Source organism: Dendrobium catenatum, unplaced genomic scaffold (genome assembly GCF_001605985.2).
Source record: "Dendrobium catenatum unplaced genomic scaffold, ASM160598v2 fragScaff_scaffold_315, whole genome shotgun sequence".
In the NCBI taxonomy this organism is placed as follows: Eukaryota; Viridiplantae; Streptophyta; class Magnoliopsida; order Asparagales; family Orchidaceae; genus Dendrobium; species Dendrobium catenatum.
Genome location: NW_021318777.1, coordinates 1413665 through 1432620, shown reverse-complemented (window position 1 = coordinate 1432620; position 18956 = coordinate 1413665). Strand labels below are relative to the sequence as shown.

At 38.0% G+C, this 18956-nt stretch overlaps 1 protein-coding gene across 5 annotated transcripts in view; it reads right to left on the bottom strand.

Annotated features, from left to right (window-relative positions):
• Positions 1 to 18956, bottom strand: part of LOC110102932 — a 206637-nt gene that overhangs the window by 162098 nt on the left and 25583 nt on the right. For 4 of the 5 annotated variants that reach the window (XM_028693545.1, XM_028693546.1, XM_028693544.1 and 1 more), the window contains exons 3-5: positions 17671 to 17943; positions 17371 to 17538; positions 17043 to 17258 (exon numbers count right to left, since the gene is read on the bottom strand). In XM_028693545.1, coding sequence (XP_028549378.1) covers positions 17043 to 17258; positions 17371 to 17538; positions 17671 to 17943 — 657 coding nt within the window. Of the gene's footprint in view, positions 1 to 17042; positions 17259 to 17370; positions 17539 to 17663; positions 17944 to 18956 lie in introns of those variants that run through there. The other variant, XM_028693547.1, reaches the window with a different exon arrangement.

The window sequence follows — 18956 nt, the reverse complement described above, 5'->3', positions numbered from 1 at the left end:
TTCTCATTGCCACACTATACTTCATTATAAATAACTTTTTATATTCAACATCAGATCCATACAATATCATTAGTCAAATGATGATTTAATAAAATTCATCCTTAAGCATCCATGATCTCTTATCACACAAAACTCCGGAGGCACTTCATCATTTTAACCATTTAGCCTTAATTATAAAAGTTATTCCAACATCTATAGATTCAATCTTTTGTCTAACAAATAAAAGATACTTTGACCTATCACACTTATAAATGGCATTATCTTTTAATAGCATTAGATGATAATTGCTTATAGCATCCTCACTAAAAATATATATCATATATTCCATCTTTTTTCTACTAATTCCAAGGCCTCTATCACCCAAATATTTACCTCCGTCATTCTAATTTTTTACCTGATGCAAAAAGCATTCGTGTCTAGGGGGGTTTAGAGTGGCAACAGTGACAAGGTAGGGGAACTAGCGTGGGTGATAACAAGTACATGTAAGCAAGTGAGGAAGAACACTGGTACAAGATAGGACAAACACTACTGCAAGTGAGCAATGGTGCGTTGTGTAGGACCAAAAATCAGTGTGAAGCATGGGATACAAACATGGCGGGACAACCAACAACTAGGATGCCTACCAAAGAAGAAGGAACAAATACATTCCACAAGCATAAATGATAAATAGATCCACATATGTAATAAAGCACTAGTATAATCTTTCTTTTAAGTTTGGTTAGGTAGACTGGTTCTATATTGTAAATTTGGTCTACCCAAGTATTATAAATATCTTTCTTATTGTGATGAAAGACTAATGAATGAAAATTTTTAGTTTCCCTCATTTCCTTTTTTTCTAGCTTCTCTTTGAGTTTACGCCTACTCTAAAGAAGCGCCACTTCTTAGCCATCTAAGAAGAATAACAAATGGTGCTCTTGTTGCCCTAAATTCCCTCCCAGCCACTGCTTGCTCTCACTAGGCCGGCTGGCTAACTCCCACCCTCCTCTAGCGTAACAACACCCGCTCCCAAAGACACACCTTGTCCTCAAGGTGAAAAAATGGAAACTGCTACTTCACCCTCTCAGATGGGTCTCATTTGGCGTCATACTCGGGCATATTCGTCCATTTTATCATCACTTCCGTGATCCCTCCCTTTTCCTGTCGTTACCTCACAACTGCAATGGTTCCAACACCACCTTCAAATCCTCTTTTGGTATCACGGGTAACTCTGAATTGGATGCATGGTCACCAATAGCTCGCCTCAACTATTACACATGGAACACCATATGTATAATAGTGGTCGGGGTAGCTTCAATCCATAAGTCACTGATCCAATCCTCTCAAGTATCTCATTGGGACCAAAGCACCTCAATGCCAGCTTCTCATTCCTCCTATTAGCTACTGCCCCTTGTCTGTAGGGACAAAACTTCAAGTATACCCTATCACCTATCTCAAACTGCATGTCCTTCCTGTATCCATTCGCTTGCTTCTTCATGATTTGTTTAGCCCTCAACAAATGTCTTTTTAATTCATTCAACACCATATCTCTCTCCACCAAGTACTACTCAACCAACAAAAATGTTGTGCTACTATGCCCAAAGTGCACCAAGTGAGGTGAGTCTCTCTTGTACAACACTTTGAAAGGAGTCATCCGTGAAACCGTATGATATGAAGTGTTGTACCAGTACTCCACCCATGCCACTTGGCCCACAATTGAAGCGTCTCCGAAACAAAACATCAAAGGTAAGTCTCTAGGCTCCTTACCACCTCCGTCTGCCCATTCGTCTGGGGGTGGTAAGCGATGATCCTTTTCAATATTATCCCTACATCCTAAATAGCTCCTTTCAAAAAATGATTGGAGAACACCTTAACTCGGTCAAACACTATAAATTATGGTATCCCATGTAATCTGACCACCTTTCTGAAGAATGTCGCTGCCACTGTCACTGTTGTGTATGAATGTTGTAGGGGAATAAATGAGTATACTTACTCAATATGTCCACCACCGCCAAAATCATTATAAATCACTCAAACCTGGGTAGCCCATCAATAAAATCCATGGTGACCTCCTCCCACACTCTATTTGGAAGAGCTAGAGATTGCGGTAATCATCCCGGAGCTATATGTGCCCATCTGTCACACCTTATATCTAGCCACCATCTCTTCAACATCCTTATGCATCCCCTTCCAATACAACTTAGCTTCCAACCTCACGTACATCTTCAGCACCCCTAAATGACCACCGACAGCGCTCCCGTAGAACTACAGTGGAATGTAAGGAATATGGACCGAGGTCCGTGGCAACATAAATCTACTCTCGTATAGTAGTCTCTTCTCCTTTAAGGAATAGACAGAGAGGTTACTCTCATCTCTCAGCAGATCTTCCATAATCCCCCTTAACTCCTCGTCCTGAACACTCTCCTCCTTAACAGCCACCCATGCGTCTAGACAAGGCATCAGCTGCCTTGTTCCCTATCCCTGTCCTATAATAAATCTCAAAAACATACCCCAACAGCTTCGATAGCAACCTTTGATGCTCCTCAGTCACCATCCTCTTCTCTAGTAGGTACTTCAAGTTCATCTGGTCTGTCCTGACAATGAAATGTCAGCCCAGTAAGGATGTCACTTCTGAATGTCCAACACAATGGCCATCAACTCATAGAATAACTTCACCTAGCTTTGGCTATCAACGCCTGAGTGAAGTAAGCTATGGGCTTCTGATTTTGCATGGGCACCACCCCAAATCCATATCCTGATGTATTCGTCTCCACAAAAACTTGACTAAAATCTAGTAACCGGTATCGTGGTTTTGGTCTTCTTCAGTCTCACAAAGGCCTGGATAGTAGCCTCTACGCACAAAAACCTATCCTTCTTCATCTACACCATCAATGGTCATGCTATAGTGTTGTATTCCCTCCTGTAGTACCCAGACAACCCTAGAAAACCCCTTAGTTCCTTTATAGCCCAGGTAGTGGCCATTTTAGCATAGCCTCAATCTTGGCCTTGTCAACAGCCACCCCCTCCTAAGATATCATGTGTCTTAAGTACTCACATTGGGCTAGGAAAGAAACACTTCATCAAGTTGGCCCGCAGCTGATTTTCTTGTAAAACCTCCAATAACACCTTTAAGTGCTCCAAATGCTTCTCATCCAACCTGTTTCACACCAATATGTCATTAAAGAAAACTAGTACCAATCTCCTGGGGTATGGTCGGAACACCCTATTCATGAGAAATTGGAATGTAGAAGATGTGTTGGTGAGACCAAACAGCATCAACAAGAACTCCTAGTGCCCCTCAAGTGTCCTGAATGCAGTCTTTGGGACATCCTCCCCTCTCATCCTGATCTGATGATACAAAGACTTCAAATCCATCTTCGTGAATATCGTCGTTTCACATAGCTCATCCGACAACTCATCTATCACCATAATAGGAAACTTATCTAGCACAGTCTCCTTATTCAGGGATTGGTAGGGGTGTCAACTTTTGACCCGACCCGAAAACCCGACCCGGAAAATCCAGGTTGAACCCGACCCGTTTGATAAACGGGTCGGGTTCGGGTTCGTAAATTTGACCCGTTTGAGGGATTGGTAATCCACACAGAATCTCCTTAACTAATATAACAGAGCTAGAAAAAGAACTCATACTCGGTCTAATGATTCCTACCTCAAACATCTCCCAGATTAGCTACTCGATCTCATCCTTCTGGATCTGAGGGTATTGGTAAGGTCTAACACTAATCGGTGACACCCCTCCCTCAAGGTGATGGCATGTTCATACTCCCTCAATGGTGGCAATCATTGAGGTGAAAGACCTCACTAAACTGTTGTATAAGTGGTTACACTGTGACACCCCCTCTCTCAAGGTGATGGCATGCTCGTACTCCCTCAATGGTGGCAATCATTGAGGTGACTGAAAGACCTCACTGAACGATTGTATAAACGGTTGCACTGAAAGAGGGATATCTCCCCCCTCCTCCAACCAGATCCCCTCCAAGCCATGAAACTATACCAGAAATTCTCTCTCCACCTGTCATGACCCAACCCGACCGGGACGGATCCCGCTCACATCGGGCCGCGACGGAACTTTCTAAAATCCAGGACCTAGCTTTGAAATTTGTTTCAGACTTTCTTCCAAGTATTAAACAGACAGAAAAAAACAGAGCTACTATAAACATCCGAATGCAGAATGGTTCATCTATCTTTATTTTCCTCAAAATAAACATATACAATACAGTAAATGGCTTCAGACAAAAAGAACATAATAGAAAATTCATGACTGCACAAAAATCAAAAGTATCAAGTACCTAATTACAAATCAGACTCAGAACGTCTAGTCCAAGACCTCCTTCCCTTTCCCAGAACCTGAAAACCACGCAGAAAGCAAGGATGAGCTAACAGCTCAGCAAGACATAAATCACCAATCAAAATCATCAGAAACTCACATCGAAAAACATATCAGAAAAGTATCCGTACAGAATTTGAACAATCGTACAGAAATCGTACAACAGACAGAACAGATAACAGCTCAATCAGAAATCAAACATTGGATACGGAAAACTAAAGTCATATCAAAATCCATTTCAAATCAGAGATCATAAAGCTTCAAATCACAGATCAGATAGGATCGTACAGAATAACCAACAACGTACAGGAGTCATAACAGAATTAATCACATTATAGTTTTACAGAATAGATAATTTCAAAACAGAACTTTCTTCCAGATGTCAGAACTTCCTCTAATATCTCCCTTGTGCTTATAGCACCAGAACTTCCCCTTATGACTCTCTTTTGTGCTTATAGCACCAGAACATAATAGATATACAGAATTTCAGATTTCAGAACTTTCCCTTATATCTCCCTTCCCAGACCCAGACAATGAAATCACATAGGATTCCGGCCCCTTATAACTCCCTTCTGATAGCATACAATTAATCAATTCGTTCAATGTACAATTCAGGACAAAAGCAGAATTCGTACAAAAAACCAGCGGCATAACGGCAGTATACGAAATTTACACAAAATTCACAGATTCTGCAATTTACAAAATTACCACAGAACATCCACAACAGCATTATAAGACTTTCATTGTACTAACAAAATATTTTTCAATATCCTGATAATTTGCAGTTCAATTAAAACACCGCAGAATCTAAAATATCCGGTAAAAATCTTCCAGAAAATACTCAAAACGTGCACAATTATCATCTGAAAAACATACCAAAAGTTACGCAGTAAAACCTGAAGAAGTAGAAAATAACACACGAAATTCGCTAACGGAAACAAAATCCGGAACAAAAAAGTCGTCAAAATTCTCGTTTCTAAAAATTGAAAAAGACGGAATGTGCCTTACCTCGAGTCGGTCAACTTCTCTAACTATAGCAACGAACGAAAACGGACCGGAGTCGCCCAAAAATCCTCTTTTCCTTCTTTTCCTTCGTTTTTCTCTCCTGGGCGTCCTTTTTCTTTCCAAAAAATCTCATCCCTATAAATATCCAGACTGATCGTCCCGGACGATCGCAACTTCGTCCCGGGACGATTTGGGCTCTGGACGAAATTCGTCCAGAAGAAATTAAATAGCGTCCCTGACGACTTGCCCTCTGAAAAATTTTCGTCCAGACGATCCAAATTTCGTCCAGATGAACCATGCAGCCATAAACGTTTTCCTGCACAACCTGTATCGATCATCCCGAACGAACCTGGGAGCAAAATGGTCTTTACAATCTCCCCAACTTCAGAAAAATGTCGTCCTCGACATTGCCAAACCAAAACTCAGTCAGAAAAGATACGGATATGCTTACCTCATGTCCGACTCCTTCTCCCAAGTCGCTTCTCGTGCTGTTCGGTGCTTCCACTGAACTTTAACCATAGGAATTTGTTTACTTCTTAACTTACGAACATCATAAGCCAAAATCAACTCAGATTCTTTTTCATACCTTAGATTCTCCTGAATCTCCACTTCATCAGCAAACAATTTCTTTTCAGAATCAGATATCCACGTTCTCAAAGTAGATACATGAAAAATATTATGCACATCAGACATCTGATCAGATACTAACAGTCTGTAAGCAGACTTACCAATCCTTTCAAGGATTTCAAAAGGTCCAACATATCTTGGACTGAGCTTACTCACTCTTCCAAATCTGCTCACACATTTCATCGGACTGACTTTGATATACACAAAGTCACCAACCTGAAATTTCAACAAACATGTGCTTCTGATTGTAATACTTCTGTTGTCGATCTTGTGCAGCTTTCAATCTTTCTTTAATCAAGTTGATTTTCATAACAGTTTCATCCATAAATGTAGCACCCGTTTCATCACAGAAAAGAAATGCTCTTCAGCCAGAATTCACACTTGGAAAACTTAGCATACAACTGATGCTGCCTCAAAGTCTCCAACACAATGCTCAAATGTCAGGCATGATCTTCCTCAGAAGTATAATACACCAGAATATCGTCGATAAAAACGATCACAAACTGATCCAGATCCTCCTTGAACACTCTATTCATCATATCCATGAAAACAGCTGGTGCGTTGGTTACCCCAAAAGGCATAACCAAAAACTCGTAGTGCCCGTACCGAGTATTAAAAGCTGTCTTCAACACATCAGCTTCTTTCACCTTCACCTGATAATATCCAGATCTCAAATCAATCTTCGAAAATACAGAAGAGCCAGAAAGCTGGTCAAATAAGTCATCAATCCGTGGTAATGGATACTTGTTCTTGATCGAGACCTTATTCAAATCTCTGTAACCAACACACATACAGAGTGTTCCGTCCTTCTTCTTCACAAACAGTACAGGTGCTCCCCAAGGATAAACACTAGGGCGAACAAATCCTCTATCCACCAACTCCTGGAGCTGAACTTTCAACTCATAAAGTTCTTTCGGTGTCATCCTGTACGGAGCTTTCGAGATCGGAGTTGTACCCGAAAAAACATCAATAGAGAACTCAACATCTCTATCCGGAGGTAAACCAACCAACTCCTCAGGAAATACATCAGAAAATTCCTGTACAACCGGTATATCAGAAGCAGAACCCACATCTATATTCATATCCCGTACATAAGCCAAAAATACTGGGCAACCCTTCTTCCACAATTTTCTGACTTCCAACACAGAAATCAGACAGGATAAAACTCCTCTTAACCCTTGAAATACACATCTTTCGCCATCCATGAGCAAACTCACTTGCTTCTTCAAACAGTCAATGCTTCTTCAAACAAATAATCTGAGCCTCATACAGACTCAGCCAGTTCATACCCAAGATCACGTCATAAGAAGAAATCGGCAACAAAATCAAACTCGATTTCCACTTCTTGCTAGAAATATCAATCTCACAAAAACAAAACTTCCAGGTGATCAAATTGCTTCCAGCCGGCAAAATAACAGAAAGAGAAACCGGTAACAAAACAGAATCCATATGCAAAGCATCAAAACAACGCTCGAAAAGAAACGAGTGATTGGCTCCAGAGTCAAACAAAACACGACATGGCTGATCAGAAATATAAATCGTACCTGTCACTACATCTGGAGCATCTCGAGCCTCCTGCTGACTCAAACTGTATACTCGTGGCTGAACTGGAGCTGGAGCTACTAAACCACTAAACTCTCGCTGACTACTAGTAGGTGATCTCCGTACTACAGAACTCAACCCACCACCTCTACCAGAGGATCCTTCAATCACAGTACGTGGAGGAACAGTCCTCGGCCTTCCTGCGGAACCAACAGGTCTACTATCAGATCGAAACTCAGATCGTCTATCAAATTCAGCCTGTGGACACTCTGCAATCCGATGTCCTGGCTGACCACATTTGAAGCACTGACCAGTCATCCTGTAGCACTAGCAAAAATGTCGTCGTTCACAATTTTGGCACACAGGTGCCCCACTGACAGATCCAAAACTGGTCGTACTGGTAGCGGCAGTACTAGAAAATCCTGACTGTCCACTTCTCCTGGAGTCTCCGGAAACAAATCTCCTCTTGCCAGAGGAACCACTATTAGAAGTATCACCCCCGAACCTCTTCCTACTCGCAGGCCACCGCTGCTGAGTAGCCATCAGATCATTCTCTATCAAACGAGCTCTCTCCACAAGCTCAGAGAAATCAAAAATGTGAAATGACACTAGGGGCTGCCTCAGACTATCTCATAGTCCCCTCAGAAATCTATAGCACTTCTCAACAGAAGTACTCACCAACTGTGGAGCATATCGGGCTAAAGCAGTAAACTCTGCCTCATACTGAATCACTATCTTGCTTCCTTGAACCAACCTCAGAAAATTCTCCTGCATCTGCTGTTATGCAGAAGGGGGTACAAACCACAATCGGAATACCTCAGAAAATTCTTCCCAAGTAATCAAAGAATTTAGCTTCCCATGGAATTTCTCCTCCTGCTGGCCTATCCACCAGCGCTCTGCTTCCCCATCCAACAAAAAAACTGCCAACGGTACCTTCCTGTCCGACGGACACTGCATACCGTCAAAAGTCTTCTCTAACCTCCTCAACCATTCTTCAGCTGCTCTGGGCTCAACAGTGCCCTCAAACCTCGGAGGTTTCAATCTTAGAAACATCTGCAGATGTCTATCTATATCTTCAGATCGGACAGTTGAGGCTCTACTCTGAGTCTCGCTCATCATCTGAGCAACCAATGTAGCAAACTGAGAAAGTGCATCAGAACCAACCACTGGGGCCATACTACTCACCGGAGCTGCCTGACTAGCACTCTGCCCATCTGTCATATCAGGGTCTGGCAGATCCATGATCACACAGAAAACTAAGCACAAAAGCAACACAATAAAAATCCATACAAACCAAAACTACCCCAGACAGACTCACAGATCACTTCCTATAGCTCTGTCTTACAATCCAAATTCCAAAACCATTGCTCTGATACTACTAAAGTTTGTCACAACCCAGCCCGACCGGGACGGATCCCGCTCACATCGGGCCGCGACGGAACTTTCTAAAATCCAGGACCTAGCTTTGGAATTCGTTTCAGACTTTCTTCAAAGTATTAAACAGACAGAAAAACACAGAGCTACTATAAACATCTGAATGCAGAATGGTTCATCTATCTTTTCTTTCCTCAAAATAAACATATACAATACAGTCCATAGCTTCAGACAAAGAGAACATAACAGAAAAGCCATGACTACACAAAAATCAAAAGTATCAAGTACCTAATCACAAATCAGACTCAGAACATCTAGTCCAAGACCTCCTTCCCTTTCCTAGAACCTGAAAATCACGTAGAAAGCAAGGATGAGCTAACAGCTCAGCAAGACATTAATCACCAATCAAAATTATCAGAAACTCACATTGGAAAACATATCAAAAAAGTATCCGTACAGAATTCGAACAATCGTACAGAAATCGTACAACAGACAGAACAGATAACAGCTCAATCAGAAATCAAACATCGGATACGGAAAACTAAAGTCATATCAAAATCCATTTCAAATCAGAGATCATAAAGCTTCAAATCACAGATCAGATAGGATCGTACAAAATAACCAACAATGTACAGAAGTCATAGCAGAATTAATCACATTACAGCTTTACAGAATAGATAATTTCAAAACAGAACTTTCTTCCAGATGTCAGAACTTCCCCTTATATCTCCTTTGTGCTTATAGCACCAGAACTTCCCCTTATGACTCCCTTTTGTGCTTATAGCACCAGAACAGAATAGATATACAGAATTTCATATTTCAGAACTTCCCTTTATATCTCCCTTCCCGGACCCAGACAACGAAATCACATAGGATTCCGGCCCCTTATAACTCCCTTCTGATAGCATATAATTAATCAATTCGTGCAATGTACAATTCAGGACAAAAGTAGAATTCGTACGAAAAACCAGCGGCATAACGGCAGTATACGGAATTTACACAAAATTCACAGATTCTAAAATTTACCAAATTACCACAGAACATCCACAACAGCATTATAAGACTTTCATTATACTGACAAAATATTTTTCAACATCCTGATAATTTGCAGTTCAATTAAAACACCGCAGAATCCAAAATATCCGGTAAAAATCTTCTAGAAAATACTCAAAACGTGCACAATTATCATCTGAAAAACATACCAAAAGTTACGCGGTAAAACCTGAAGCAATAGAAAATAACACATGAAATTCGCTAACGGAAACAAAATCCGGAACAGAAAAGTCGTCAAAATTCTCGTTTCTGAAAATTGAGAAAGGCGGAATGTGCCTTACCTCGAGTCGGTCAACTTCTCTAACTACAGCAATGAACGAAAACGGACCGGAGTCGCCCAAAAATCCTCTTTTCTTTCTTTTCCTTGGTTTCTCTCTCCTGGACGTCCTTTTTCTTTCCAAAAAATCTCATCCCTATAAATATCTAGATTGATCGTCCCGGACGATCGCAACTTCGTCCCGGGATGATTTGGGCTCTGGACAAATTTCGTCCACACGAAATTAAATTGCGTCCCTAACGACTTGCCCTCTGAAAAATTTTTGTCCAAACGATCCAAATTTCGTCCAGATGAACCATGAAGCCAGAAACGTTTTCCTGCACAACCTGTACCGATCGTCCCGAACGATCCAACTTCGTCCGGACGAACCTGGGAGCAAAATGGTCTTTACACCACCTCCTATATGGCCCTCACCATGGTTTTGAGATAAACCATGGCTTCCGATAACCTTGCTTTTCCCCTGATCACCACCCTCCTTCCCTCCACCTGTCCACCATCATTTTCACTCTCAGTGCTCCATATTTTAGCTTGGTATGCCCCAAGGTTTGTAGTCATTTCATCCTCAGGATGACATCAGTGCACCCTAACTCCATTTCCCTCATTTAGACCCCCTGTATGGTCAAAACCACCCCCCTACACACTCCTATGCATGTCTCTACCTTCCTCGTGCCCATTATCACCTGGTAACACCTTCTGTTCACCCACTTCATGCCCAATTAGTCCACGAACTAGTTAGAGATAAAATTGTGCGTAGCCCCACTATCTATTAGCCCCACTACCTTCATGTCTACTATCTCTCCTCTCACTTTCATGATGTGATTTGGAGTGAATCCCACCACTAAGTTCAGGGAGACCTCCACCGTGTCTAAAAGCAGCTCTTCTTCCTCTACCACCACTGCCTCACTCCCATCTCTCCTCAATTTCCTAATTATCACAGGCAGTGAGAACCTGAACAATTCGATCCTTACACCTGAGTCCCGGTGTATACCTCTCATCACATCTAAAACAAAGCCCATTTTCCCTCTTCTCCTATAAATCCATTTCAGTGAGCTTCTTGAAGTTTTCCCAAGGTCTCCATCCTACAGTCTTCTCCTTCGGGGTCTCCATAAGAACAACCGATGTCTAACACTTGACAATATTGCCATCTTCTCTCTCCATACCTAATACACAACATCGACGTCCGACAGTCGACATCCTAAAATTAATCATTATAAGTAGAAATTATAGCTAAATGACTTATTATTTCTAAATTATTATTAATAATATTTATTCAATTTATATACACGATTTTTAAAATATAAAAATTATAATACCGTGTTAAACCCGTGTCCGTGTCATATATTTCAATAATAGACGTGTATTGTGTCCATGATGTGTCCTATCCATGTCACCGTGTACATGTATGTGCATCATAGGCATAAACTAAACCCTAAAAACTACCCCTTAAATAGTCTTATAACATAATAACATAAATAAAACCTTCCAAATTAACATAAATATAACTTAAGAAACATTCCTAAATAATTAGGCCCTTCCTAATTAGCCTAAACATAATTTATGAAACCTTCTTAATTAATTAACAGCATAAAAATCTTCCTAATTCTTTCCCTTTCTTACATAGTGAATATTAACTTTATTGGGCCCCACAAAGGGGGCCAAAATCCCCTCCCTACTACTGCTCTTGTTCCTGCTCAACGATTTTGCTGGGTTCGGTAAGTCTAGGCCGGCCAGCTTGCTCCTGCCCTCCTTTAGCGTAACAAATTACAGAGTTTTTTTTTTTTTTCAAACTTCATTTTCGTTCTACCACTCTACAAGTTAGGACACATTCTAAAAAAATATTCATCAAACAATTCATGACAATCACTTTGAATTTACCAATGTTTAAAATTGCGTATTCGGGTATTGATAAACATAAAATGATAAATTTTTTATATACTAATGAGTGAATAATATAAAACACAAAAAAGCATAAGATATGAAGTGAAATCAAAATATCCCACTAAAAAGACAACATGAAATATAGTTCAACTCAAAATTCTATCTTTCCAAAATCCAAGTATTCTTTTCATTAACATTTCAAATTTCCAAAAAAAAAAAAAAACAATGACATATCACATAAGAACTCATAAGTCATCAGCACTGACATCACTAAGGGGTTCTTCATTCGAATCATCATTATGATGAACTGCTCTCTCCCCTTCCTCCTCTCCTATAGAGTCCAATGTCGAGCATTTACTTCAAGATTTATGTAAGTTTTAATATATATACCGTGAGGCGTAAGCCTCATGCCAGTGAGGCGAGGCGGGCCTCAAGGCGGGCCTAAACCAAGTTGAGGCACAATCCTCATAAAAAAACTCAAGGCGTAAGCATCGAGGCGTTTTTTACTGGAATTGCGCAAAGGCGGGCCTCAAGGCGAGCCTCATATTGCGCAATTTTAAACCATGGAATTTACCCCTACTCTTCGTATTTTTCGTCTCTCAACCTTGAAGACAAAGTTGTTTTCCATGGCAATGGGAGTGTTAGACATCAGTATATGGGATTAAATCCAAAATTCAATGTGAAGCATGGGCTACAAACATGCAAGACAACCAACAACTAGGAAGCCTACCAAAGAAGAAGGCCCAAATATATTCCACAAGCATAAATGACAAATGGGTCCACATATGTAATAAAGTATTAATCTAGTTTTCTTTTAAGTTTAGTTAGGTAGACCGGTTCTATATTTTAAACTTGTTTTACCCAAGTATTATAAATACATTACTTATTGTAATGAATGATTGATGGAATGAATAATTGTTGATTTCTCCCACTCTAGCCTCTCTTCTTTTTTTTTTTCTTCTCTAAGAGTCTACACCTACTCGAAAGGTGCCTTCCCCTTCTTGATATGGATCAAAAAATATAGCATGTGCAAGGTGATCAACATAAGAAGGGAGAGTGGAGCACAAAGAAAGAGGGGTAAGCATAGGAAGAGAGGCGAGCACAACAACTAAGGTTAGAAATACACTAGCTACTCTAATACCATATCAAAAGAGAAAGCTCATTCTTATGTCTTATTCACTAAAGAAACTCTTTATTTATGAGAAAGGAATGAACGCAGCATTTTAAGGAACAATCAAATAAATGTATGCCCCCTCGCTAAATAGATGACTTTACTAACTTCGTATTTTCCCAAGTTAACTATAACAGCTAATTAAAATTGATTTTTAATGATATTAATAAAAGTAAACAAATATTGTATAAATTTTAATAGTATGATTTAAAGAATCTCGTTGATGTAAGAAACATTCGTACCCTAGAGGCGAGTCATACCAACAATGGCAATAGGATCGAGAGACTAGCATGGGCTGCACCAAGTGCTGTCTGCACCAAGTGCTGCTAAGCAAGCGAGGAAAAACAATGGTGTAAGCGAGGACAAATACTAGTGCAAGTGAGTGATGGTGCGTGGTGCAGGAGAATTGTCACGGGAAAAAAGGAGAGGAGCAAACGGGGGGTGTTTGATAGAGGGGAGAGTAGCAAAAAGAAAGAGGGGCAAGCATGGGAAGAAAGATAGGCATAACAAGATTAGATATACCCTGCACTTATACCATCTCAAAGAAGAAAGCTATTTCTTGTATTTTATTCACTAAAAAACCCTTTATTTATAATATATGAATAAATACACTATTTTAAGGAAAAATCAAATAAATGTAGGCCACTCACTAAACAAATGGCTTTCCTAACTTAATATTTTCCTACGTTAAAATAATCATTAATTTTAATTGACTTTTAAAAAAAGTAATATAATTAATACCATTAACAAATAATTTTTAATTCTATTATTAAAAAAATCTTGTTGACACATTATATATCGATGAAAAGTCAAATTCAAACAATTTCATTTTCCTTAATGCAATTAACACATATTGTATTGAAATATAAAACATGTCATTTAATAAATTTTGTTGTCAATAAAACGAACAATATGACCTTGATTACAAATAAATAACAATTCCCAAGTATTAAATAAAATGGTTAAAAGTTGCTTAAAGATGAAAATTTAAATAAATACTTTTGAATTAAAAATATAAAGTTAGTGCGATATGGAAAATATAACATGCCAAATGCCAGATATCTTATCAATGAACATTGATTTGATTATCTATAAAGAGATTAGATTTATAAAAAATAAAAATTTAATAATATTTTTATCGAGATCATGGTAAATCCAACTCATATGATGATATCTACCAATAAATCAAAAGTTCCTATCACAACAGTTCACTTCCTTTTCTTTGCCTACATAAGTATCAAGTGAAATGATGGCTGACTAGCAAATGCAAACAATGATTTATCAATTTGATGTTCCTGTTAGTGCATACAATAGTTTGATTAAAAGTCGTTAGATATGTTTCAAGATGCGAGTAATACCAAAATAATGAACTGGTGATATCCTAGCACAAACCTCCAAAAGACATTCAAGTGCTCCCTAGTCCTTAGAGCTTTTCTACAGCCATCAGTGCTTACCTTTTCCTTTGTTCTACCATAGAGTAACAACAGCATGGAGACAAGTGTATGATAGAATGATATTTTATGTCCAAATTCAAACCGTTAGCCTTACAGAGTCATGGACATAAATCCATGCAACTGTGAGTGTGTCTCCTCACAATTGAGAATTCAGGCTATACAAATTCAGAAAGCTATATGAATTTGAGCAGAACAGAATTACTGATTATTTCTTCTAATTAAGGATGCTTCTCTCGAAATCATGTGGAAATACAATGTACATGTTGGCATTTAAATTTCTCTACTCAGCTGGAAGGCCCTACAATCCAGTCCAATGCTATCCTTCTTTCAAATAAGAATCTTAAGAATAATGATGCATGAAAGAATTACTTAAGGTTATTTGATAACCATTGATTTGGAACAAACTTGGTGTTATTAAGCAAATGATAATATCTCGAGAAGAATGTTGTACATACACATCAAACGATGTTTCAGAATCCCGTAAAAATCATTTTACACCATCAGTATTGTGCTACATATAAGATGATTATTTCTATTTAACCCACAAAGTATTATATCAATGCAACTCCCAAGTTAAAGAAGAATAATCAATAGGATACAATGGGAAAACGAAAAGAATAGCAATCCTTTTTAATGTTCATTTCAAAAGTACTTTTACTAATGCATAAATTTTTTTCATCATTCTGAACTTAAAGCTTGCAAAAAGCTTCTAAATCAAAATTTTAATAAACTTCTTTCATGCAAAAAATACTAAAATAACTACTTTAATATGTAAATTATTTATTTGCTCATGACTTGAGCTTATTCTTCTAAAAAATATATATTTTAGAAGCATTAATAAAGCCGATTATGTACCTCACCACATCCCAATGTTTTTAGTTATGTTTGTTACATTCTTTTCTTCCAACACCCTCTCTAAATTTGCCGACCCCACGTAGTGGGATAAAGGCTTGATGTTGTTGTTGTTGTAATGCAATAGGATTCCCTTTTCGTTTTTAACTTTGCAAAAAATCGAGCAGTTCATCATCATTAACATCAACAATTGTTCACCTCAAATAATGATTAAGCAAATTCAAAACTAGCACAAAACCAAGAGTTACTTTGTCATGGGTTTCATTCATAGCATATACACCTATACATATTCTTGAAACATATATAAAATTATGCCATCATCATCATTAGCCTTATGCCAATTACTTGGGCTCGGCAAGATATATAAATATGCACCAAGTATAATATGAGTAGGATGTGATGCACGCGTTGCACAAGCCTAGACTTCTTTAAGAAATGTAAGTGCCTAGAAAGAGAACAATGTATAATAATTACTCCCTACCAATCATTGATTATGTAAAATAAATAAGGTTAGTAAGAGGATAACTTCTGTCTCTTTAAAACTATAATGAATTATGGCCAAGAGATGGATGCTCTTTTATTCTTATCTTAAGAATACAATTCTAGAAATAGATAGCAAAGATTGAGTTGTATTTGACAGGAGTATTTGTGTTTATATTTACTCTTAATCTCCTAGATTTTCTATAGGAATCCCCATGTAAGTTCTAGAATTTACAATATTGATGCAGCACCGTTGTGTTGGTGGTTTTTCAATCATATCAGCCCACAAAACTCCAATTTCAATCACAATAAGTCAAACTAGGCTACAAAGGAGATAAATTATATCAATTTTGAAGATTTTTTTGACCACTATATAGACCCAAATTTTAATTTATTTCCCTTTTTATTAGATGAAAAATAAGGATGATCTCATCCTTATCTTGGAAGTTATTTTCCTTAATAAATAGAACTAGCATAGATTTTCAACTTAATTAATGAATTAACCATTTCAAGAGCTTAATTATAGTTTTATTCTTCCTGCTTTGATTAAAGTTGTGTATATGGATCGCTTCAAGTCATATACGTGGTGTTTTCTTAATCTTTTTAACTTTTTCCTCTTATGTTTTCACAACACTTTTACCTGTTAATTTTCTTCATCAACATATTCAGGCCACAATTCAACCTAGTACAATTTTTAAGTTAGTAAATGACAGCATATATATATATATAATCAAACGATGCAATTGAAGCTAAAACACAAAATATGGTTGTTAACAAGAATATTCATCAACATAAGGAATGGAACCAATTTTTACAACACAATAAAAATATTATTCTGTGGTAGCTGCAGCTTCATGAAGGCAACTTTTAGAAACATAATCATTGAATATTTATATTTTCAAAATCCATAATTTTTTTCCAATTTAGTTATGCATGATGGTTTAATTTTTTTTTCTAAATGTCACGTGCATGCAAGAGAATTATGGTAGTACCTTCAAAGGAACATACCTTCATTGGTGTTTCTACAGAGAGCCGTTCAAGTATGAAGTTTTCCACAAAATTGTCCAGATCCCCATTTCCTTTTGCATCTGAAACCTGCTCCTTTTGAGAGAATAGTACTGAGGACTTAGAGTTCCAAGACCGTCCAGAATTAACGTGGGAAACAAATGACGCGAGATCCAGGTAAAAGCATAAGAGATCGCACTGATACTCCACACAAGAAATCTGTCATAATGAGTTACCAAAGTTGGTTAGTTATGTCAATAAAAAATTTTTGAGGCTTAAGAAATATATGAAAAGGACGGGAACTAAAGGGGCATGAAAATTATGAAAATACCTCTTCACTTTTTTTCCCATATAAAGGATACTCTTCCATCCTTAGAGATTGTGATTTACTAGTCCATAAAAGCTGCATTAGTTTTCTTCTAGCAGCAGTCCTAGTGGGCAACATGTCCCAACCTAATACAGCTACGAGAGGCTGAAGAAGAGGAAACAATGAAAGAACCTGCAACAGCTAACATACAGTCAGGGTGAAGAATGAAAGGCCATTTAGCAACTTATACCACATACCATAATATTAAAGTTATTCAACAAGTAAAAAGAATTCCATGGATTACATCAGAAACACACCACATACATCACTAGCCACTTGAAGCTGTTCTCTCTCCACAGCAGAAAGAACAGAATCCATAACACATTCAAGAATATGAACACCAGATAACCTGGCGTAGTGGTACAGGTCTGTCCTGCAAGATCTGATAGCTATGTTTTGATCAGCCCTGTTATCACTTAAAGAAGAATTTAATGACTTGAGTGTTTCCAGATACTTCTCGAGGGGGAGAGGCATTAAGTTACTATTTGATACTCTGTGCTTCTCAATTTCTTCCAGAAACAACTCATCTTGAATTAACTGCAGGGAAAAATACACAATTGAAAAAAAAAATATAGCTGTTACAGCCAGGTCATACAGAAGTGAGATACACAATGACATAACTCTTGAGCTGGAATAGCCATAATACTAATAAATAAACTTAAGGAGCAAATGACATTATAAAGCATATTCACTGTAAAGAACTGAGCAGCTTTTCACCTTTCTCTGTCCATCTAGAAATTATACTGCATTTTGAATGTGGTTGTTAATGATATATCCATGCACAAATCCATAGCGCTCAGTTAAAAAAAAAATTTTTTGATATAAGTCCAGATATAAAAATAAAAACAACAGACTAAATCCAAAAACACAGATTGTTGGACTTGCAGTTAGGTTAGGCATAAATAGAGCAATACAAAAAGCAGTTCAAACCCTTTGATCTATGATTAATTAAATCATCATTATCATCATCTTTTCTTTGCAAAGCTTGTTGATGGCTTCCGCTGTACTAACCCCAAATTTCATTTCCCTGAAATTCCAAAAAATAGTATGTGGGAGCACTGTGGTGCCGAAATAGGCAGCATTGCGGCACTGGCTCTCAAAATTTTGGAGAAATAAATGAATGCAACGGCGCTGGGTCTGTAAGTTTATTTTAAAAAAAAAAACAATATCTAAAACCATTTTCTTAAATCTCTCACCAAGCCATCCCCTCTCCCATTTCTTCTTTGCTTGGGTAGAAGAGAAGAGTGCATGGTGAGAGAAGAAAAGAGAGTGAGGATAGAAAAGTTTACTTCGGGTCATTTTCATCCGTCACCCCAATTGAGAAAAGTGTTCTGATCGTGATAGATAACATGAATCCTATTTAGGTTTTCAATTATTTTGATTTCAAAATTTATCTTTCCAAAAATTGATTAAAATGCAATCTCTTATTTTAGTGATTTTCCATCATGTAACTTTTGATATGTGGTAGATATCGTTATCCTGAGCATTTTGATTGGTCAATATTGAAATTTCATCATGTCGTTTTGTTTATATTTTATTTTAATTAAAAT